General features: G+C 41.1%; 1 protein-coding gene and 1 long non-coding RNA gene across 5 annotated transcripts in view; one reads left to right on the top strand and one right to left on the bottom strand.

Annotated features, from left to right (window-relative positions):
• DYRK1A (dual specificity tyrosine phosphorylation regulated kinase 1A) overlaps positions 1-23,314 on the bottom strand; it is a 91,339-nt gene that overhangs the window by 21,271 nt on the left and 46,754 nt on the right. For all 4 annotated transcript variants that reach the window (XM_050714420.1, XM_050714419.1, XM_035545918.1 and 1 more), the window contains exon 3: positions 5,208-5,407. In XM_050714420.1, the coding sequence (XP_050570377.1) occupies positions 5,208-5,407 (200 nt within the window). The remainder of the gene's footprint in view (positions 1-5,207; positions 5,408-23,314) is intronic.
• Positions 20,220-22,336, top strand: LOC118247701 (uncharacterized). The gene is made up of 3 exons (XR_004778522.2): positions 20,220-20,666; positions 20,790-20,990; positions 21,360-22,336. It is a non-coding gene; the product is annotated as an uncharacterized LOC118247701 (long non-coding RNA).

The raw sequence follows: 23,314 nt of genomic DNA, 5'->3' as shown, positions 1-23,314 counted from the left end.
AAGGGAGATCATTGTCCAAGGGACCTGATGAGTTACATCCACAGGTCCTGAGGGAACTGGCAGAAGAAGTTGCTAAGCCGCTGTCCATGATATTTGAAAAGTCGTGGCTGTCCGCTGAAGTTTCTGCTGACTGGAAAAGGGGGAAGATAACCCTCATTTTTAAAAACAGAAAAAAAAAGATGACCAAGGGAAATACAGGACAGTCAATCTCGCCACTGTGCCTGTCAAGATCGTGGAGCAGATCCTCCTGGAAAATATGCTAAGACACATGGAAAATAAGGAGGCAATTGGAGACAGCCAATAAGGCTTCATTAAGGGCAGATAGTGCCTTACAAATCTGGTGGCCTTCTACAACAGGGTTACAGCATTGGTGGATAGGGGAAGAGCAACTGATGTCATCTACTTGGACTTGTGCACAGCATTTGACACTGCCCCACTGATCCTTGTCTCTAAATTGGAGAGACACGGATTTGACAGACAGACCACTCAGTGGGTAAGGAACTGGCTGGATGGATGCACTCAAAGAGTTGTGGTCAACGGCTCTGTGTCCAGGTGGAGACAAGTGACGAGTGGTATTCCTCGGGGGCCAATACTGGGACCACTGCCTTTTAACACCTATGTTAGTGTCATGGACAGTGGGATCGAGTGCACCCTCAGCAAGTTTGCTGATGACACCAAGCTGAGAAGTGCGGTCAGCACACTGGAGGGAAGGGATGCCATCCAGAGGGACCAGGGCAGGCCTGAGAGGTGGGTCTGTGTGAACCTCATGAGGTTCAACAAGGCCAAGTGCAAGGTCCTGCAGCTGGGCCAGGGCACTCCCAAACATGAAAACAGCTGAGCAGAGAACAGATCAAGAGCAGTCCTGAGGAGAAGGCCCTGTGGATGCTGGTTGACGGGAAGCTCAATGTGAGCCGGGCAATGTGGCTTTCTTCGGGGCTGCAAGCACAACCTGGGCTGCATCAAAAGCAGTGTGGCCAGCAGGGTGAGGGAGGTGATTCTCTCCTTCTGCTCTGCTCTCATGAGACCCCACCTGGAGCACTGCATTCAGCTCTGGGGTCCCCAGCACAAGAAGGACATGGAAGTATTTGAGTGAGTCCGGAGGACAGCCACAAGGGGGCTCGGAGGGCTGAAGCACCTCTCCTATCAAGACAGGCTGAGAGGGTTGGGTTTGGTCAGCCTGGAGAAGAGAAGACTTCAGGGAGACCTTAGAGCAGCCTTCCAGGACTGAAAGAGGGCCTATAAGAAACCTGGAGAAGGAGTCTTTATCATCAGGGAGTACAGCCACAGACAAGGCATAATGGATTTAAACTAGAAAAGGGCAGGTTTAAAGTAGATTTAAGGAAGAAACTCTTTACTGTGAGCTGTGGACGCCCCATCCCTGGAAGGGTTCAAGGCCAGGCTGTATGGGGCTTTGGGCAACCTGGTCTGGTGGGAGGTGTCCCTGCCCATGGCAGAGAATTGGAATTAGGTGGTCTTTAAGGTCCCTTCCAACCCAAACCATTCTATGATTTATAATCTTTGCTATTTATCAAAATGACATTGCTTACAGCAAGTGCTGCTGTTCTAAATGCCAGAAGTTAACAGCTACTTTAAGCAACTGACAAACATTATCCTTATTACCTGGCAGCAGCCTGAAGAAACTTATTTTCTGAGAGAAAATACTATATGCTATTAAATATTTATTATCTATTTTAATATCTATTCATTCTATAAATTTTCAGGATCCCAAAAAACGAGACTTCTTCCTGGGTTGTACTTTCAAGCAAGTCAGGTTTGTCTGGACTGGAAGGAAATACCCTACTTACAAAGTTTGGCAAATGTAGCAATCAGCTTTTTTGACACTTGCATTCTCAACTCCTTCACTTCAGGATTCTCAAAGATACGCTGGGCTGCTCCGCAAATTATTTAACAGTTTTTTTACTCGGTGAGAATCGAGTTTATTCTAACCATGGAGTATTGAGGAGAGGGGAGGGAAGGCTTCCCTCTCAGAAGACACCTGCACCAGCCCCTGCGGCGGTCCCAAGCTTGCAGTGCAGTGCTCCGCTCTGGCCAGCAGATGGTGGCCGGAGCTCGGAAAAGGATTTTGCCGGGCAGCCGGAGACCCCCGCTTCCCTTCCCGGTGTGGCCAGCAAAAGGGCTGGCAACTTGATGTCTATCCAGCGGGCATTTACACCCAAACGGGCTACATTTAGGATGCTGCACCTGGTGGCACCAAAGCGGAGTCAGTCACCTAGGCTGCGGGTGGCCACTGCTGAGTCAGGAAATTTGGAAACTGAAGCTGAGACCTAACTTCTTGTCTAACGGGGTGCAAAACATCACATTAAAAGGATCTACCCTGTAAGAATTATCCTTCCTGGATCTGCTGAAAGTTACCTTTTCCTTTCTGCTGTTTTTTACAGCAATTAGACAAACCTATTAAGCCCTCTACAACAGAAATTCAGCCCACTCCTTATTTAACACAGGGTCATTTTTGTTCTTGTATTTGTGCATGTGTAAGTCAAATTCTTTAAATCACATTTGCTGCCCAAATTAAAAACATGATCTCCTTTAACCACACATACTTGAAAACTGACGTATACCACCTTATGGTCTGAATTTTTGGGTAGACCTGTGTGAGGCCAGGAGCTGGACTTGATCCTTATCCCTTCCAACTCGGGATATTCTAGGACTATGAGACTGAGTAGAGTTTGCCATCACTAAAAGGCTAGTCTGGTGTTCCAGGCTTTAGTAACAGACGAGCAGTTGACAACAGAAAGAACTAATGGCTGATGGTGGGATTCCAGCAGAGGAACAAAACAACTACACCGAGATGGTTCAAAAAATGATCTCTGCAAGAGTTGTTCAGAATTGACATATGCAGGACAGAGAGAAACAAGTTGCAGACCATTCAAGGCAATACCATGAATAAAAAGGTTTTCTGTAGAAGAGCCATCAAGAAAGAATGTGTAAGATGTATGTATTGTTTAGCCATGAAAACCTAGATGGTATGGAGATTTCATCCTGACTTAAAGACAAGATGATAGCGTTGTCCACAGCAGTGGAGAAATGTAAGCACAAAGCCTTCCACAATGGAGGTTCCCAGCTTTTATAAGAAGATACAAGAATAAGAGTTAGGTTTTAACCAAGATGAACTAGAACTGACAGCTAGACATCTAACAAAAGAGCTATGAAAGAGAAAGAATGAGAATTTTGCTTGCACAGAGACAAGGTGTAGAGCAGATTATCTGAGTCACTAGAATAAAGATTTTAGCTGAATTTGGTTTTGCAGATGAGATTAACCAAAAACACATGCAAAGGCAAAGAGACATTAAGACTCCCCCCAACAAGCCCACAGAGAACCTCCATAACGCTCTATGTGACATATTGGTAGGAGACTCACAAAAATTTAAAAAAAAAAAAAAAGAAGAAGAAAAAAGAAAGAGTTGTGAAAAACAAGAAGGCAAAAGACATCAAGAAGTTGCCCATAATCAAAGTCCATGGAACTAAAAGCTACTTGCAAAGGATTAAAGGAGCTCCATTCACAGCTGCTTAGGCAGAGGACTATGAGGACTTCAACGCAGTTATAGTAAAATAGTAAGACAGAAGCTACAGTACAGAAAAAAAAACAGGATGGAACTGGAAAAATAAAAATATTGATTCTAACATACTATTTATGTTGCAAAGACAGCTTGATTGTCCTTCCCAGAAGGTGGCCAACTGATCATTTTTTCCCAGAACCAACCACCACCTTTTCCCTAGTATTTACATCCTCCTCTTGGTAGGCTGCATTTTTTGGTCAACAACAATTCTTGGCTACTCTCTGAAAGCTATTCTTCAGCTTTCCATTATTCAACTACCATTTTAAAGCCGTTGCAATCAAAAATGACAAGGGATGGTGATACATCCTAAAGTTCAATGATTTTGCTTTTTGGTTCGAAAATAACTAAACACTATTGTACACTAAAGCTCACAGATGTGATGCCAGATTATAACACTTAGGTGAGTACCCTGGAAAGCTTTAAGGAACACAGAAAATTTTCTTATTTGGCAGACTGATTCACTAACTTCACTGTGAAGGTTTTGGGGGACCTTTAGCCTAAAGAAAGTCTCTCTTTGCAAATTTCTCAAGCTAAATACTGTTATATATGACCAAATTTATTCCTCCTACTGAATGGCTCACATGAAAGTATAAAAACTTCCCTTGCCAGCTCCATTCACTTTGCCATTCTTCACAGAGCCCTAGCCATTACGGCTCTCCAAATCTTAGTATCAAATATCCTGGCACTTAGTTTGAATATTTCACTCCCTCTAATCTTTTTCTGCACAAGCTCCATCCTACAGAGCAATACCAACAGGGTACCGCTTGGTAGTACTGCAGATTTTTCTACCGAAGCCACCTTGGACAGAGGAACAGACATAAATCTGGCAGCAGCAAAAGACTTCAGTCTCCATCCTTTTTAAATGGAATGTCTCATTACCCTGCACCAAATTCTGAAGCTACGACTTACAAGACTTCTGGATTTTAAGTTTTGAAACGCATCTGTGCTGAAGTCTACACCACTGGGCTGTGCCCGTTTAAAGAAAGCAAGACTTACCTTTTACACAGGGAGATGCTAGCTTTTGTGGCTACTGCTATTAGTTAAGAAGCTACTTCAGCAGTTCTAGCAACCCAAAAAAGCAGTAAGGAAAAAACACTGATCTTGACAGCTCAAAAGCACCTGTAATCACTTTCCCTAACTGTGCTCACTTTATCTCTTTGTGATAGTAAGCAGTAAAGTAGTAGTAGTAAAATCCCAGTGCTATCATAGCTGTGTATTTTGCTTTTTGTTTTATAAAAAGTTTATCTTTCCTAGTATAAAGTGTGTTTTGTGCAAAACGCTCTACTTCAAACATACTAACTGTTGACTGCATCAAAACACTTGGCATTAAATCAAGTAATAAAACAATCACATTCTAACATCAAACAGCACTGAACAAAGTTGCTATTAGACTCTTTCCATTTGACTTGGATGATCTTCCCTGCCTCTTATCTCAAAAACATTAGAACTAGAATAACTACAACAAATATGCACTAGATATCTAAAACCAGCTTCCGGTTCATCCACCCATCCTTGAAGAGTCAGGAGTTGGTCAGTTAAAAAAAAAAAAAAAGAATCTGCCTTGATCCTGTAATTTACAAAGAAAGAATGACTACATCTAAGATGACTTATTTTTTGGCTATCACCTACCTGGTTTGTTAGAGGTTGCTGAATTCGGTCAGTGTATGATGAGGCAGAAACCTGTTGGTCGTTTATGTTCTGCTGCCGACGATCACTGTACTGCTGATGCGAATGGGACATCTGTCCAGCCATCTGAAGGCCAGCAGCATGGAATGAAAACGATGGTGCAAGCCGAACAGATGAAGGTTTGCATGCTGAAGTCTCTCCTCCTGTAAAAAGACAATGTGAGTTTTTAATGCAAATTCAATGGCTTTAAAATATTTACCTGAGTTAGTCTCTATCTCCTAGCTCACAGAGCATACAAACACTTTCACCATTTTTTAATATACACGAGAGTTGTCATACACAATCAACCCAGAAATTATCCTCATATGAAGATTGTTTAGTTGAAGTACCTCCTTCCATTTCAATTGTGACACATCATTCATTAATCATTTATTCATTTTTATCCCTAACAGCCCATCTCTAACATCTTCACTTAGGTGTCATAACTGGACTTTGGCAGCAGTTATTTTCAAAGATACAAATCTCGCATGTGGATTTCCAAGAAAAGCAGAAAATCACTCAGATTCTGTCTTCAAAGGGTGTTTACAACAACTTTCTGGACTGATTGTACCAAAAGAAAAGAAAAGCTAGTGCCCAGCTTTTATTTTCTGGCCTCAATGGCTATGGTTTCCTACAAACTACTTAGATCACTAGCCTACATTCTTAACTTCCGCTCTTCTTCCAATGTACACTGTGCTTCCTCTCAACTTTTTGACTCCTACAGTTGAGTTTCATTGGACTACAGGTAGCAAGCACTGTAACTTCAATTAATTCTTTTTTGGGAAGGTGAAATCAGACTGCAAGAACTAACCACAAAGCAAGAGACAAGCCAAACGCTTGGTGTCAAGTTGCAGGAGAATGACAAACTGCACAGCCAAGGTATTATATTCCATAACACACTTAAAAATGCCAAATACCACAGGCACAGAAACTGCCTCTAACTGGGAAAGATCCAACACCTCTCAGCTGTTGTTTTAGATATATTATATGGTGTTTAATCAGTTCACAGTCTGCTTGTATCATCATTGCTCTCCAACAGCAGAAGACAAAATTAAAGTACAATTTAGTTGTCTTTCTTTGTTAATTAAAGTTTGGCATGTTCCACGTGTAACATCTATCCTTTTACTTTTTGCTGACTACATCAGAGTGGGAAAACTCTCTAAACGGATGCCATACTGGGACAACCTAATAGAGAACAGGATGGGAAAAGCAGCCAGGCACACTGAAGTCAACATCACTACTGAAGGAAGATGAGTGGAATCAAAATCTAAAATCTGGAAGCACAATTATTGGTAAACATTAAATTTAGAAGCAAAATGTGAGATGAGTAATCTCCTTAACCATCAAGGGGAAACCCCATTTCCTTTACAATCAAAACCTTGCAAGAAAATATCATCAGTAGAAAACAGTAGATGAACAACTCGCTTCAGTTTGACTTCCACAAAAATAACTGACTGCTCAACTTACCACCTGTTCTAAGTTAAGAAAAAATAAAATACTGAAAGTGACAGCATGTCATTGACTCAGCACCCAGTAGGGCAGTAAAAGAATTGCATGGGATGAAATAAAACACCATTTTAAACTAAGATCATTTCAGAAAAATTTATTTATTAAGTACCTTTGAAATAATATTCAAACACCTATAAGTAAGAAAAACTAAGTACAGTACAATCACTACTACTAAAAATGGGTGAAATAAAATTATTTCATGAAATACCTACTGACAGATAACTGGTATTCTTAAGTGTTATAATTCAGTACTACTAAAATGCTAACAAAAACTGCTCCAGAAGATGAACATAAGCCCACATTGCCCACAAGTACCCACATATTTCTCAAAGCTTCATTAAATCTTCAAACACTTAACCAAAGCAAGAAAAAAAAAATCACAAATTAACTATGATATATGAAAACAACTCTTGTGTGTGCATTGTGGTGCTTCTGGTAACATCAAGAATCAAGACAATCATACAAACAGAAACAAAATAAAGAAGTTCTTGACCTAAAAACATTATGAACTAAGTAAGCTTAACATTGTTTCCAGTACCTAAACAGGGCCTATAGGAAAGCTGGAGAGGGACTCTCTGTCAGAAAGCGAGGTGACAGGACAAGGGGTAACAGACTTAAATCAAAAGAGGGGGGATTTAAATCAGGTATTAGGAAGAAATTCTTTACTGTGACGGAGGTGAGGCCCTGGCATAGGTTGCCCAGAGGAGCTGTGGATGCCTCATCCCTGGAGGTGCTCAAGGCCAGGCTGGATGGGGCTTTGGGCAGCCCGGTCTGGTGGGAGGTGTCCCTGCCCATGGCAGGGGGGTGGAACCAGGTGGGCTTTGAGGTCCCTTCCAACCCAAGCTATTCTGTGATCCTGTGATTCTATGCACAATAAATTGCTCTTAACTATCCTGTAAAACATCCATTAAATATTGCTTTGTGATCCTAGTAAGCTCTGAAAGTGAAACTGTCCTCCAACATTTAAAGACGGTGAAAATATCAGTAAAATATTTGAGTGCAAACTTTTAAAAACATTTGTATATTTTTCTGTAAAGTAACATTCCAAGTAATGTCTTATGTACACTTACAGTTTGAGCAACAGATTGTCACCACTAACAGTCAGTCAAAAATATTAGTTTATAATAAATTTTAGAGCCATCTACTTGGAAAAGTTTTATTTCCTTTTTTGTTGTTTTTGTTTTTAAACCCAAGGCAAGTTTCCCAATAGCATACTAGAAGTGACACTTAGCAAATTAGATAACTTAATAAAAACAAATTTCATTTTAAAAAATCTTCACTTGCACATGTCCCTAAAAAGCAGAAAACTCGCACATACAAAATCCCACGCAGAGTTTTTAGTTTATATTTTGACCCCATGGTATCTTCTGACACTCACTCAAAAGATCACAACAAATCTGAGGACAAAACGAATAACACACTGGACACGGTTTAAAAAAGAAAAAAGAAAGGGTTAGAAATATACTTAAGCCCCCAAAAGAACGCTTGCTTCACATCAGCTTTAAACTTTTTACGCAGGTACACCCTTTCCCTCCTCAGGAGGATGATATGGCTGTTGCATCTCTGGTCTTCCAAGCTGAAAACTGTCACATGGATCAACTCTGTTAATTCAACAGCAGTGTCCCAGAAAGACGAATTTCATGACTTATGACAAGGAGATTGGACAGTTGAATCACAAAGAAAGCTTCACTAAGAACCAGTTTGACAAATAACTTACTCATTCAATTTAATTTTTTTTTTTGGATGTTCAGTGTCTGTGACTAACTATTTGCTTGGAGGTAAGTCATACACAAACAATGATGTCAACATACATCAATCAAAATTGTCTCCAACAAGAAACTTTTTTATAAGGCTATTGCTCTTTGCTAGAAGTGTAAAACAATTTCACAGAGTAACATTGAATCTCAGAAAAGGGGACACTATTAAATACAAGAGCCTGCCTACAGCCTGATGAACTGAAGCCTGTTAGAAACAGACAAGTAGAAACTGGTTGATTATATAGCGTGTTCTTTTTCCAAAGAGAGAGACATTTTAATAGTCTCTGTGATGATGGCGGTATTCAACCCTTAAAAAAAAATAGCAATAAGCATGAACCACCTGGGTGAAAAGTTTAAGAACCATTAACTATATGCTCTGAAAGATCAGTAGCCAAGTAATTTCCATCTTTACGATTTCTTACTGTCACTGAAATGGAGACACAGAAGTTCACAGATTTCTCTTCCTGAGTGAGAGCAGTGTTAGCTATCATCAAAAAACAAGCAATGTTAGCAATATTCAGGATATGGTCCTTGATGAAACACTTGACCTCATTAGACCTCATTAGACTTTGTTCCGTGATACCTGCAATCAAAAAACTAAGCCCAAGAGAACCTTAGTACTGCATACTACTATGAGCCAAGAAAAACCTGATAATATTAGGAAGAAATGAGGGGAGAATTAAGAATTGGCTAGAATAGAAATCTTGACTTCTTTAGTTTTAGGTTGAGGAGCCAGCTCTAGAAGAAAGAGTATTTCTTGGCATGGATATTAACTGAGGTTAATGAATATTAACTGAGGTTCACAAACCCCACAATCGCCAAAGTCCTGGAGCTCTAGACATTCAGAAAGTGAACCGATCCATTGACACCACGAGGGTACCAGAATCCAGCGGAGCTCATACACACCACACATCCATACTACAGGGTAGAAATACCTGAGGAACAAGTTCTAGTCAATCATCAATTTTGTTTTCTAACCACTGTATCATGAAACGATAGCACTTGAAGAAGCAACTTGGGAAAGAAACAAAGTGACAGAAAAAGCATGCCAAGATCTCTAAGAAAGGAAGTAAATTAAGGGAAAACATTGCAGATTGGCAATGGGTAGAATTACCTAAAGAATGGGGTTCACCTATGTGTTAGGTCAAGGAATAGCATAAAAACATATAGTTGAAAAGCCAATTTGATATTATGAAAATAATTTGTTTGCCTTTGACGAGACTGTATCACAACTTGTTATGACAAGAAGGTCCAACTCCAGAAGGCATCCCTTGTTTCAGCCTTGACAGCATTATTTCCTATAGTTGCAAATGTAACAGCTCTTTGAAGTGAAGCTGTTCAGAATACTGTATTTCATTAGTCATATTCCACAGACCATAATATAAGAAAAATATAATTAATAACAGGAGTAACTTTTTCGTCTTTTGTAAATTTACTGTCTCTGGAAAGTAACAAGTGAGTACGAAGCGAGCATTAATAAAATACTATGCCATTGTACAAGCAAACCACTGTAACGACAACCAGAAGAAAAAGCTTAAGAGGGGACCAATAGCATAAATGTGGTAATAGAGAAAAACTAAGTTATAACCTCAAGAGGTTCATAACTCAGAACTATCTGAAAATATAGATACTGCAGAAATGGACAGGCCTCTCATATGGAAGAAGGTGGGGTTTATTTCTTTAAAGCAGCACCTTCGCATAGTGGAAGCAGATCTCTGAAGCAGATCTCTCAAGTAATTTGATAAGAATTTCATTTTAAATGAGTTTTCCAAAATGTGTGCAGTGTGGTCTTTTAACTTTGGTGTCTAAACACATAAAAATTTCAACCAAAGTTTTCCCTATGGCTGGGACACTGTAAGGTCTATGCAGTCAGTGCTTGGCCTAAACACAGGACATATAATGCATACTTTATGCCTTGTAAAAAAGCCCATAGATTATACATCAAATTCACATACAATAATAAAAATCTACGTACATTCACAGTGTTTCATGTTCCTTTTCCAAACATGGAGGGTGACCAAACATAAGCCAGTAAGAAGTAGCATACAATGCTGAAAACAATTACATACTAGCTACAGCCAACTCCAGACTCTAAACATTAGAACTAAACCTCCAGAGATGTAAAATGACAAATAAGCACCATCAAAAAGGTCAAGAAAAGCAATCAGAAGATAACTTCTCTTCTGCACTTAAATAGAGAATAATCCACATATATTCCCAGACGCATTAGGTCTGGGTATAATTTTATCCTTACCAAATGATCTTTTTTTCCAGGTGTCTTCTACAAACCTGCAGCCTCTTCTGACAGTTGCCATCAAATAAAGAGGTGGCAGTCCCAACAGCTGAGGCAAACTAACAGCTTATTGCCAAAAAACAGATGCCCTGACACCTTTATCCAGGTACTTGGTTATGTCCCTAACTCCAACACTTGTTACAGACTTCCATGAAGCAACTCAACTCACTACCCCAGAGGAGGGGAGAGGGGGGAAAAAAATGGTACTAGCATCAAATTATTCACCCCACCCCAGCTGTTCCAAGGTGTGTTGTGTTTTTTTTTCACTTCCAGATTAGAAAATGAACTGAGTAACAGAAAAAAGTCAGAGGGTCACGCTGCCATCCAGTGAGAACCCAACATGCTGAAGAAACAGGCTGGCAGCAAGAAGTAGCGATGCCAACAGATTGAGAGAGGTGATGCTCAGATCCGGTTCAAGACCAGCTAAGGAACGTGAAGGTGCACAAGTCCATGGGACACGATGAGATACATCCATGAGTTCTGATGGAATTATTTCCAGATCCTCCTCGAAAATATGTGAAGGCATATGGAAAATAAAGAGGTGATTGGTGACAGCCAACATGCCTTCACTGAGGGCAAATCGTGCCTGACAAATTTAGTGGCCTTCTGCAACTGATGTCATCTACTTGGACTTGTGCAAAGCATTTGATGCTGTCCCGCATTAGAGCCTTGTCTCTAAACTGGAGAGACACGGATTTGACAGACGGACCACTCAGTGGGTAAAGAACTGGCTGGATGGTCACACTCAAAGAGTTGAGGTCAATGGCTTCATGTTCAGGTAGAGATCAGTAATAAGCGGTGTTCCTCTGGGGTCAGTGCTGGGACCAGAGCTGTTCGACATCTTTGTTGGTGACATGGACACTGGGATTGAGAGCACCCTCAGCAAGTTTGCCAATGACACCAAGCTGTGTGGTGCGGTCGACATGCTGGAGGGAAGGGATGCCATCCAGAGGGAGCTGGGCAGGCTCAAGAGGTGGGGCTGTGTGAACCTCATGGAGTTCAACAAGGCCAAGTGCAAGGCCCTGCACATGGCCTGGGGCACTCCCAAACATGAACACAGCTGAGCAGAAAACGGATCAAGAGCAGTCCTGAAGAGAAGGCCCTGGGTGCATTGGTCAATGAGAAGCTAAACATGAGCCAGCAGCGTGCACTTGCAGCCCAGAAAGCCAGCTGTATTCTAGGATGCATCAAGAGCAGCATAGCCAGGCAGGTCAAGGGAGGTGATTTCCCTCTTCTACTTTGCCTTTGTGAGACCCCACCTGGAGTGCTGCATTCAGCTCTGGGGTCCCCAGCACAAGAAGGGTGCAGAAATATTAGAACATATACAGAGGAGGGCCACAAGGATGATCAGAGGGCTGGAGCACCTCTCCTGTGAAGACGGGGCTAAAGAAATTGGGGTTCTGAGGGAATTGGGGTTGGTCAGCCTGGAGAAGAGATGGCTCTGGGGCGGCCTTCCAGGACTTAAAGAGGGGCTATGCGACACCTGGCAGAGGACTCTTTATCAGCAACAGACAAGGTGTAATAGATTTAAACTAGAAGAGGATATGTTTAAATTAGATGTAAGGAAGAAATTCTTCACTCTGAGGGTGCTGATGCACTGGCCCCGGTTGCCCAGAGAAGCTGTGGGTGCCCCATCCCTGGAGGTGCTCAAAGCCAGGCTGGATGGGGCTTTGAGCAATCTGGTCTGGTGGGAGGTGTCCCTGCCCATAGCAGGGGGTTGGAACTGGATGATCCTTAAGGTCCCTTCCAACCCAAACCACACTAGCATTCTAACATCCCTCCCCTCTACCCAGCATTGGTGAGGTCACACTTGGAGTGCTGGATCCACTTCTGGGCTCCCCAGTAAAAGAGAGACATGGACATACTGTAAAGAGTCCAACATAGGATGACGAAGACAATTAAGGCACTGGAGTGTCTACCCTTTTAGGAAAGGCTGAGAGATCGGGTATCCTTTAGCCTAAAGAAGAGAGGGCTCAGGGAGGATCTCATCAATGTCTGTAAACAGCTGAAGGGAGGCCATTAAAAAAATGGAGCCAGGCTCTTTTCAGCGGTGCCCAGCACCAGGACAAGAGGCAATGGGCACAAACTGGAGCACAGGAGGCTCCATCTGAACCTCAGGAAACAAACACTTCTGTACTGCATAGGTGACAGAGCACTGGCACAGGTTGCTCAGAGGTTGTGGAGTCTCCCACTTTTGAGGTATCCAAAAGCCATGTGGACATGGTCCTGGGCAACCTGCTTTGTGTGTCTGTCCCTGCTTGATCAGGATGTTGGACTACGTGATCTCCAAGGTCCCTTCCAGCCCCAACCATTCCGTGACTCTGTGCCACAAACGTCAGCACAAAATAAATGATAGGATTTCTCTCATTGAATCAGGGAAACATTATATCAGCTCCCCTGTCATATGGGACTGCATATGAAAATCACCACGACAGTGAGATTGTTTCTTTGTATTTGTCACCCAACTCATTAAATATATACATTACTTTTTAAGGTGTGTATGTGACTGCTTTTGCCACTCTCACAGTTCAACCGAAATATTCTATTTAGGTATACCTCTACTGAAGGATGAAAACCACTGAACGTTAGAAGAAGTGAATTTCCTTTGGTATTTCTTCATACCTACTTACCCCCCAACTAAAAATTAAAGACAAAAATAAACTATTGTGACACTTTTGACCTCATGAGTTATACAAGCTTCCTTCATGATTGACAAAAGCAACTTTCAGTGCAACAGCTGATCTTTATTTCTTTACACCAAGAGATACAGAGAATTCTCTATGTGATAACATAACCTTTGCAACAGCCTTAAAAATACTTCACTATCTACTGACTTCTGCAAAGTGAAGTAGGGAAAAACAATGAAAGTCACATCAGCATTTTATTTCATTCTTTTATAAGTGTAAACATAGTCATTCCCCATATGTGAGAACTTACCACCAACCTGCGATCTGGGTAACTGTTTCCTTGAAAATAACAGCAACTTCATAACCCCTTCTGTACCTAGATCTTCTGCATTTGGCGTCCAGGCAGTGATTACTACTTCCACTGAATGCTTCAGCTGTTAGATAAAAACCCCACTGCCCAAGGTTCCCATCTCTTTGTTCAACTCCACTTCAAGAGGAGGCAGAATTTCTTACCATATTCAGAAAGCCAAGACTGGTAAAGCATGGCACAACAGCACTTATCCAACCGAAATAATGTAGAACTAGAACTAAATTGGAAATGGGAATGTGGTGTGTGTGTGTTGCTGGACTGTGGAGTCATCTAATTTTGAAATATGAACATTTCAAACATCCTCTGCACAACTCACCTTATTTCACCCTTCCTCCTTTCTTCAACATTTACTCCATAAACATCACAGCCTTTACCTTAAATATTTTGACCTTCCTTTTACTTCCTCTCCCTTCTGCCTCATCCTCCCTTTCCCTACTCTCTGCTATCTACTGTTCGGGTCATTTAGCAATGTGCTGAGATATTCCTTCTCAGTGGTAAGTTTGCAGTTGAATGAGAACATGCCGGAAAACACGACCAGAGAATAAAAGTGTGAACTGTATCATTCACCACAACGGGTAGTCTCATTCCCACGCTCAAAGTTCAAGAGCTTGTGGGTCTACACCACAGACCAAACATGGCAGCTCTTAATACCGTATGACTGGTTCATACTTCAAATCTGTGTCTTTCCAATCTCTGCAATCCCAACTCAGACTAAGGCCTCCACCTTCCCATTATTTTTTTCTACTAATAGGCATTATGACCTCAGCAATTATTCAGTGCACCCCTTAGAAACAAGCCTGAAACACTGAGATTGATCTCTGCTTTTCTTTAATATGCAGCCATCTCTGTGTTGTTAGCACACCCTAAAACAGGCAGTGAGCAATTAGCAATAGATACAAACACCTGTATCTTGAGAACTCTGTCCAAACAAACCCACATTTAAGACAAGTTAGACCTACCCTAGTTCTGCCTAGGTATAATAAATGTCAAACACTTGGGATTTTGTAGTTTAGATCAATCGTCTTTTAAGCAATAGGCAAATGCCAACCTGAACTCTAAGTGAACTACTACTCTACCGAAGCACTGTTCTGCCTATTGTCCTCATGCACTACACTTAAAAATGACCACATGAGAATTTGAGGGTACATGGATTTCACTCGGCTTGCTCTGGAATGAGGAAGGCTGTGAGAGAACCAGCAAACAAAGGGAAATTACCTGCAGCAGCAACTTCCTCTAGAGGAACTATATTATTGTGGAGGAATTATATTATTAAGAATGGCTACTTCAGAACCTATTTTACAATAACTATTCAGTCTACTTCCCTGTACAGAAATGCCAAATGCTACCTTTGCTCAAAGCAAAATTAAGCCCTAAACTTAGAAACAACTGCATTCTCCAGTCCTGTTCGACAGGCCAATGCACCCAGGCCACCGAATCTTCTTGCTCGTGCTCTTTCCAAATGGAGTAAGCTGCAGCTAAGGCAAAGTGTTCAGAAGTTGATAAAAAATTACTTCTGGGTGCCATCTTTCCCAACAGCTTGCAGATCTTTGACATGACTTGTTGGCCATGTGTCTGGACATTTGGCAGAGTGGGAGCAAAAAAGAAAGGCCAAGAGTAGGCTTCATTAGTTGTTCGGACCTTGTTGTGCCTGCCTTGGCTATCCTCTGCCCTGGACAATCTGTGGCGGGATGCGGACTTTGGACAGGAATTATGTGCATGCACTCTATTGGTTTTGTGCCTGTACTTTCAAGGGAAGCTAGTTCACTCTGCTGTAGAAATACTGCGGCTAAGACCTGTGACAGGGAGAGACTGAGGTATGTATCCTCTCCTCTACCACTTCAAAAGTCTGGTGCAATCAACCTAGAAAGACTAAATGCCCCTGCTCAATGTAATCCTCCCACAACAAGTAAAGAGAAGGAAATTCTTAAACTCATAAAGCTTTTTAATCGGAAAACAACGGAGACGCGTATGATTTAATCCACTGGCAACACTATAAATCTGTTTCGTTAACGGATAAATATTACTTTGAGTATACTCGAGAATTCTAGAACTAAGAAATTTTTGTGAAAGTAAAAATACTTTTTTTTTTTTATTAAATAAACCAACGATCACCAAAATGCTCAGCTAAAACCTACAGGAAATAAAGTACAATAAATTTCACAGTCAAAATCCTAAGCCCTGTGAGAACTCTGATTTGAAATTTCTATTGAGAAGCAGACTGCCTAAGAGCAAATCTGGAAAAAAAAAAATCTACAACTCCACAAGTAAACGGTGAGAACTGAACCTGTACGTGCAGGACTTCACACAGACCAGAAACTTGCACCTACATATGCACTTGATTGAAAGAACATTAAAACTGAAGATTAGTGTGCGCAGATGTTCAGAAACACCAGAATACTTCCACAGTTTTAATTTAGTCACTCTATGTAAATAAATTATGATACTATCTAGCTACATGAATACCCTTATTTACTTTAAAAGGTGGAATGGAAGTAATGCTCACTGAATAGGCTGCTACACAATACAATTTATTTTCATTGTATTTAACTTAATATCCCTTGATACTCCTCAGACTGTGCCCAAATAAAATTATTGTCTGCATATATATTGTATATGGTAGTTGTTGTTGTACCTATGTAATTCATAATTTCTTTCTGCAGTATTCTTATGAGATTGGGTTTTATTCTACCTACAGAAAAACAAGGAGACATAGGTTAAAGACGAAAAGGTTTCGTGATTTGAAATTTCTGATTTCATATAAAGACTTTATAAAGACTAGGAACATACATTAGTCAGTAAATCTGTTTAGCAGAACTCCGGACAGAGGTTTTATAGGAAGTTTCAAAAATTTGGGAAAAGTAAGCCAAATGAGAGGTCTGAAAGAGATGTTCCTTTCTGCTCACATTCAGAACCAAGCAAGAACGGGTGCTAGATTCACGTTGGACTAAGGACTAAAAAGAAGCATAGTTCTTTCAAACATCAGGGCACTAACATGGGAATTCCTTCACATATCAAAACAAAGATCCATTCAAATCAGTATCCTGTCTCTGAAAGTGGTCAACGGCAGTCATCTTGGAAGACAGCAACACGGCAAGCAGTTTGTGCCAGGCATGTTCTTCCAGCCTCCAGTCCAGGAATTATGTGAAGCAGAGTCTTTGTTACTAACATATTTTGCTCATTCTTTTCTTCTGCGGATTTGCTGAACAACTTTTTGCATTTCAGCTTTTGGCATCCCATGGCAAAAGGCTCCACAGTTTACTCTAAGGCTGCATTAAGCACCACCTCTTTTCGTTTGTCATGAACCTGCCATTCTCCTGTGATGGCCTCTGCTGAACAGTCACAAAAATTAAGGCTGCCTTCCTGCAAAGGGGCAACAATACAGATTAGCAATTTTGTTTATTCTACTGTTGCAGGCTGGGTTTATTTTTTTAAGCTCCTTTTTGACACATCTTCATGTGATCCTCCAAGAGAGGATATTCTAATATGTAGAGAAGAAGAAACATTCTCTATAAAGTAACTGTATACACACCAACATATTTCTTATTGAAGCTTTTATTTTTTCTTAATATACATTGAATATTCTTCAGAAGTTTTCCTACCACTTTGTAACTCCATCTAACTCTTCTTCATAAACATGTAGCTTGAGAAACACTGGTCAAATTCAAGTAGTTTTGCTGATGATTCAGCCTAATGTGACATTTATATTACACCAAATGTAACATGTGAATCAGAATAGCTGAGCCATTAATACTTAATTATTAATTATTCAATAAATATTTTAAAAGACTAACATCTGCTTAAAAAGGGAAAAAAAATTTAAATCTTCAAAACAACAAAACAGTCATTTTTCAGAGGACATCAATGCTGGTGAAAATATGCCAAGACTAGCATTCTGATACTTCTTTTTTCTCTCCCTCTACAAACCTATGCTTATTTTAAAGTTTCATGCAGTTATGTCTACAGTTATAAAGTTTACAAGTTCTGTAATTTAATGAAAATTCTGCCATTTAAACAGCCTGGATGTAAAGACAGTGGAAAACGGCTCTCTACTATTTTACAATCACGATGAAAGTTCATAACAGCTTTTAATATAGAAATAAAGAATAAAGTCTGAATATCATTCCAAATAAAAGTTTAAAAACTACTACTTAATCCCAACTACATAAGCATACTTAATGTAGCTGAAAGGCCCACAACTCCCAATCAGTTCCCAGTGCAACCTTTGAAAGACACGGATACAAACAGGAAACAATGCTTATGCAGAGAGTTCTGTCAAATCAGTAAGTAAAAAAGAGAAAAGGATAAAAAAATACTTTGTTTATAAGTCATGGTAACCTTGTAATACAGACAACAGAAATTTAGTGACAAAGTTTAAAATGACATGACTGTGTGAAGTCATTCCATGCTAGAAAAGAACCTTTACACTCACATTCCAGAAGCCTTCAAAAGCAAACGCCACTTCAAGTTCACACAAATTACTTTTTATCTTAAGATTTTTAACTTCGTAAATGCACTAGAAATTAGATTTACCTCAGCTATCAGTTTTCTGTAGAGTTTACAAAACAGTTGAAAATGTAAAACAAAACCCTACCAAAATAAAAATCGGCTACTCTAACTTGGTCTAGCCTTGGTCTTCATGGTGAGTTGTCTTATAAATGACTGCAGACTACTGCTCATCTGAACCAATGCTCTCACAGCTCACTTAGTCAACTCTAAGCATTAAATCTGGAGAATGCCGTCTGTTCTTTTGGTATTAACGAATTAAACCAATTATAAAAATTTTTAGAAGTATTAAAAAACATTGGGAAAAAAAGTAGTCGCCAAATTGAAGCACTTTTACCGAAATTTCAATTCCAACTGAATTCAAAGGAATCCAAATCTGCTGACGACAGGGTCATGTCAAAAAAAATGCCAGTAATTTCCACCATTACTAGTAAATATTCAGTGGTAGAAAACCTCTGACGTGTTAATACCTATGCTCGGGGGGGGAGAGGGGGGAGAGAAAAAAAAAGGATATAGAACATACGTAGATGGTTTTACTAAATTAAATAATCCATTAACACTACAGTCAATTTTACTGAGTTGGACAGGAAGAATGAGAGCATTTATGCGAAGAAAGACCATAATTTGGGCAGCTAAGGAAGACAGAGGTAGGGACTTGGGAGGACTGCAGAAGGTGAATTAATCCATTACTGAGCAGGACAAAGCGGGTTTGGAAAGCAGCAGAAAGGAACCAGATGCAGATTTAAGCAACAAAAATGTTTTAAGACCACATTTCCCAATACTCTTTAGGCAGGAATGATATGGAGGACAGAAAAAAATCCAGGCTCGACAGTTACAGCTGAGAGGTTTTTTAGGGGAACGACAACGACAAACATGAGGGATGCGAATACCCCATTTTTACAAGGCTGGTGTGTATTCTAGAAATAGGTTATTATACATTCACACCGTCTGGAGATAGTTATCTCAGAAACAGGGGTTACTGCATTTTAGAAAGTACTGATATTAAGGCTGACTTCATTAACGTTCTCAAAGCCAGGCTTTCCACAGAAGTCTGGTTCTTTCAATGTAAGGCAGTTTAATTAAAAATGGGGGGTGAATTAAGTGGGGAAAGAGCTGCGAGAGTCCCCTTCCACCCTCACAGCACTCTTTCCTGAGCTATTCCAGTGAAGCTTTTATTATAATTTTTCCATTAACCCGGCGTGCACACACATATTTTAAGAGACCCCCACACACACAGGTACGAGGCTCGCCCCCGGGCATGTGGGGAGACAGATGTACGCAGGGGCAGTTGGAGCCTGTGGCGGGCGGGAGCTGCGGCAGCTCCGAGGCGGCCGATGAGCAGCGCCCCGCAGCAGGCGGCACAATGCGGCGGGGCGGCGCGCAGAAAACCTCCCGGAACCCCAGCAACAGCGGGCAATTAGCATAGCCTACCACCGCGCCGCCGCCGCCTGATTGGGCGAGCCGGGCGGCGCGCGGGCCAATGGCGCGGCGCTATGCAAATGAACTCCCCCCAGTTGCCAGGGCAGAGCTGCCGACCGCCGCCCAATGGGGAAGCGGGCGATAACCGAGAGGCGAAATGGAGCCGTGTCACGCTTCCAAGGCGCTGTTAACGCTTTCAAGTTCAAAGCCCAACCGCCGCGGCCGGCGACGGTTGGAGCCGCGCGCGACGCCGGGCGCCCGCGGCAAGGGCAGGGCAGGGCAGGGCAGCCCCGCGCCGCCACAGCGCCGCGCCCCGCCCCGCGCATCCCCAGGGCTGAGGCGTCCGAGCGCCCCGCGTAGACCCCGAGGGAGGCAGGGAGGGGAGTCTCGCCCTGCCTTGGGTCGCCTCACGCAGCAGCCCTAGGGGCTGCTGTATCGGGACGCGCTGCCTCTAGCGCAGGACCCTCCCCCCCCTTTTCACAGCTAATAAACTGCTGGTGTTTCAAAGTGGGAAAAGACTGAAGGAAGACCCTCCTTGGGTATTTACTTCGCTCGCAGATTTTAAATAAATGAGTTTCGGGGTGTTTGACTAAATAGAACCGCCAGGTTCGGGACTAAGCATAAGAAACGTAAGCATGGTAATGAGAAATAGCCAATTTCTTCCATCACTTAGAAATATCACCTAAGAGAACACTTGCAATTAGTGTCTCTGCACACGGCAGAGCGAATCCCCCAGGAATACCAGCTCCTGACCACCGGCAGCCCTGACATGCCTCAGAGCCGCCACTCCCCCCACACACAGATGTGCGTTTTGAAACGGCCATCCTTCGGTCCGCTTACAATGGAGAATCTAAACACAACGCCTGACAGACTTACTCTGGAAGCAACTGTCTCTCTGCAGAAGAAGAAGAAGAATGCAGCTGCACAGCCTGGCTCTGCACCGTGGTAAATGCAGGCAACCGCATGCTTGTTTTACTTCACTTTCTGCAGGCTGGCAGTGACGTGAAGGTGTTATCACTGCGATTCACTCACCTGTCAGATGCGGGTTTGTGTGTTTCTTTTTCTCAGGGGCCTGTGGAAGCCGCCTGACACTGGCAACTGACATCCGCTATCCAGGTACGGAGCAGGTACAGGACCCGAAGCAGCAGCAGCAGCCACTGCCTGTGTTTCTTGAAGCCGCCCAGGGACTGTGACACTGCTCTGCCCACCAGGCAGCTGGAGCAGGACTAGGACTCTTGTCAGCCACTAGCCGGAGGCACTGCCAAAGAGGTGAGGGGCTCTGCGTTTCTTTATCCATCTGTAGACACCCCAAACTTTCCAGCTGTTAACCACAGAGTCTGCTTAAAAAACAGTGCCAAAAATGTAGGTTCCAGAGACCAAGTCTAAAAAAAAATCAAAATTTTACTGGCTCTCGTTTGGGAAATTTTAAGTTTGGAAACTTTTAAAATTTCAGAAGCATTATCAATAGTAACTTTACTATTTCCTTACATGTCCAAAATATATTAAGTTGTCTTACTGCGTGCATCAGCCCCTCTGACACACACGAAAATCAATTCAGTCTGTTCTTTATCTCATTTTAGCTTTTTAAACTAAATTTCTGCTCTTTGATTTATGCCCATCTACCATACCCTGTAACAGTGCAGCAGCAGCAAGCAGAAGAGCGTTATCTGACCATCGGCTTACAAGATTTTCCAAGCAATCTATCCTGGGCCAGTATCTTGCAGCACTAATCCTTCGGCTAGTCTGCTCAACTGCCCTCTCAAATACTTTTATCAGCAGTTAAGTAAGAAGAGTTCCTTGAGTTTGTGCAGTGTCTTTTCTCTTCCCCACCTCTAAAGATGACAAATAACATTACTTACAATTTCCAGTTCACAGTGCAAAACTAAAGACAGTATATAAGTTACCCGCTACGTGGCAACACATCAAACCATACAACCTGTACAAGAGGCGAAAAACACCAAAAACTTTGCACCTAAGCAATGCCTATGTCTAACATGTAGCCCAATGTCTAAACTTTACTTTTTAGATTCAACATATATTCCCAGCTGAACACAATATAAGGCTGGCATGGAAGTGAATCATTTTTAAAGCTCTCCTTTAATCTACAGTACAAATACATATATATTAAAAAGGAATCTTTTCCTGCTCATAAAAGCCATCAAGGGAAATAGAATAATTCAAGTCATTTCCCATTTGTAGTTACTGAGACACAAGATATATTTAAACAGTTGGTACAGAAAAAATGGAAAGCATCTACCATATCAATGTACAGCTAGCATGCCAAACCATTAATGTAAGAGCTAAACAAGGGATGAATACATCATGTGCAATAGTCTCACATGATATAAATTATTCAATACCTGACCAAAGAAAACAGCTTTCAGGAGAGAGGGGGAGGATCTGAAAGTGCTTTTGTAGTTTGAATAAATACAGTATTATGAATTGATGACAAATATGCTTTTACAAAAGGGAAAAAAAATCTTCCTAACTCTACAGCACAGTTAAATAATCACGTTTATTTTCAAACTATTTCACTAAGTTATGTCAATCCAACTTGCATTCTGTTGTTTACCATAAAGGTTGATTTCATTTTATACAGTGTTGAGAATTCTGAAGGAAAACTAACTGTAATAACGAAATGATTTTGTACATAGCATAAATTCTGGAAACACATGCTTGCCTCTGTCTCCTCCTTCCACTTGCAGGATTTGGATAATGCATAGCCCTATTGATACTGCCAATCTTCTTGCTTTACTAATTTCAGATTGGCCATACTACTCTATTTAGGATTGCTATGCTGACAAAAAAATTTAACAGGATACTTTAATTGATTATGTCAAATAAAAGCCTTTTGTAGACTTAAATAAATGGACAAAAGGCCCTTTAAGTGACAAATTTAAGAAGAAAAAAAAATCTACACCATTGTAGGTTACACTGTGATTATGGGGAATCTGCTGGCACAAGTATTCAAGGGAATGCCTTCCAGGGATGATTTCATGTATGATCCTAAAATAGTTTATTTCACTCAAACAGAAGTTGATAGTATATACTTAGTTTTGGCCGCTAACATAGCAGTTATTTTTTATTTGGAGATGGCATACTATTTTCACATTCTGTATTAATAACAGAAATTCTGATACATTTCCTAAAGGAAAAAAAAAAAAGAATACTTGCAAACTCAAACATGCAGTTCATATTAATCCATAGTAGTTTATAAAAAAATATAAGTCAAAAAGTTTATTTACTCACTCCAAAGTACACTGGAAGCGCCAGGACTATTTTATTTTATCCAATATTTACAAGTTTGAAGTTGTAACTAAATCACTTTTTTACTGTGTTGTAAACAATTTGACGGCTGATATTCTCACACTGGCATGTTACAATAGACATCTCAAGCCAGTCCTTATTTCCTGAGAAACTGCATTCAGATTTTTTAAATCATTAAACGACCAATCATTCCCCAGTAGAAAGCTCTAACGTTTCCATATCTATCTAGTTACAAAATATATAACTAAAATCAAAAATAAAGCTATGTTTTCACAAGTACAGTGAAGCCTCACAATTCCAAAGCACTTATTTGAAAGACTAATTTC

This window comes from Cygnus atratus, chromosome 1 (genome assembly GCF_013377495.2).
Source record: "Cygnus atratus isolate AKBS03 ecotype Queensland, Australia chromosome 1, CAtr_DNAZoo_HiC_assembly, whole genome shotgun sequence".
In the NCBI taxonomy this organism is placed as follows: domain Eukaryota; kingdom Metazoa; phylum Chordata; class Aves; order Anseriformes; family Anatidae; genus Cygnus; species Cygnus atratus.
Note: the sequence above shows the minus strand (reverse complement) of the source record. Positions and strands in the feature narration are given on the sequence as shown.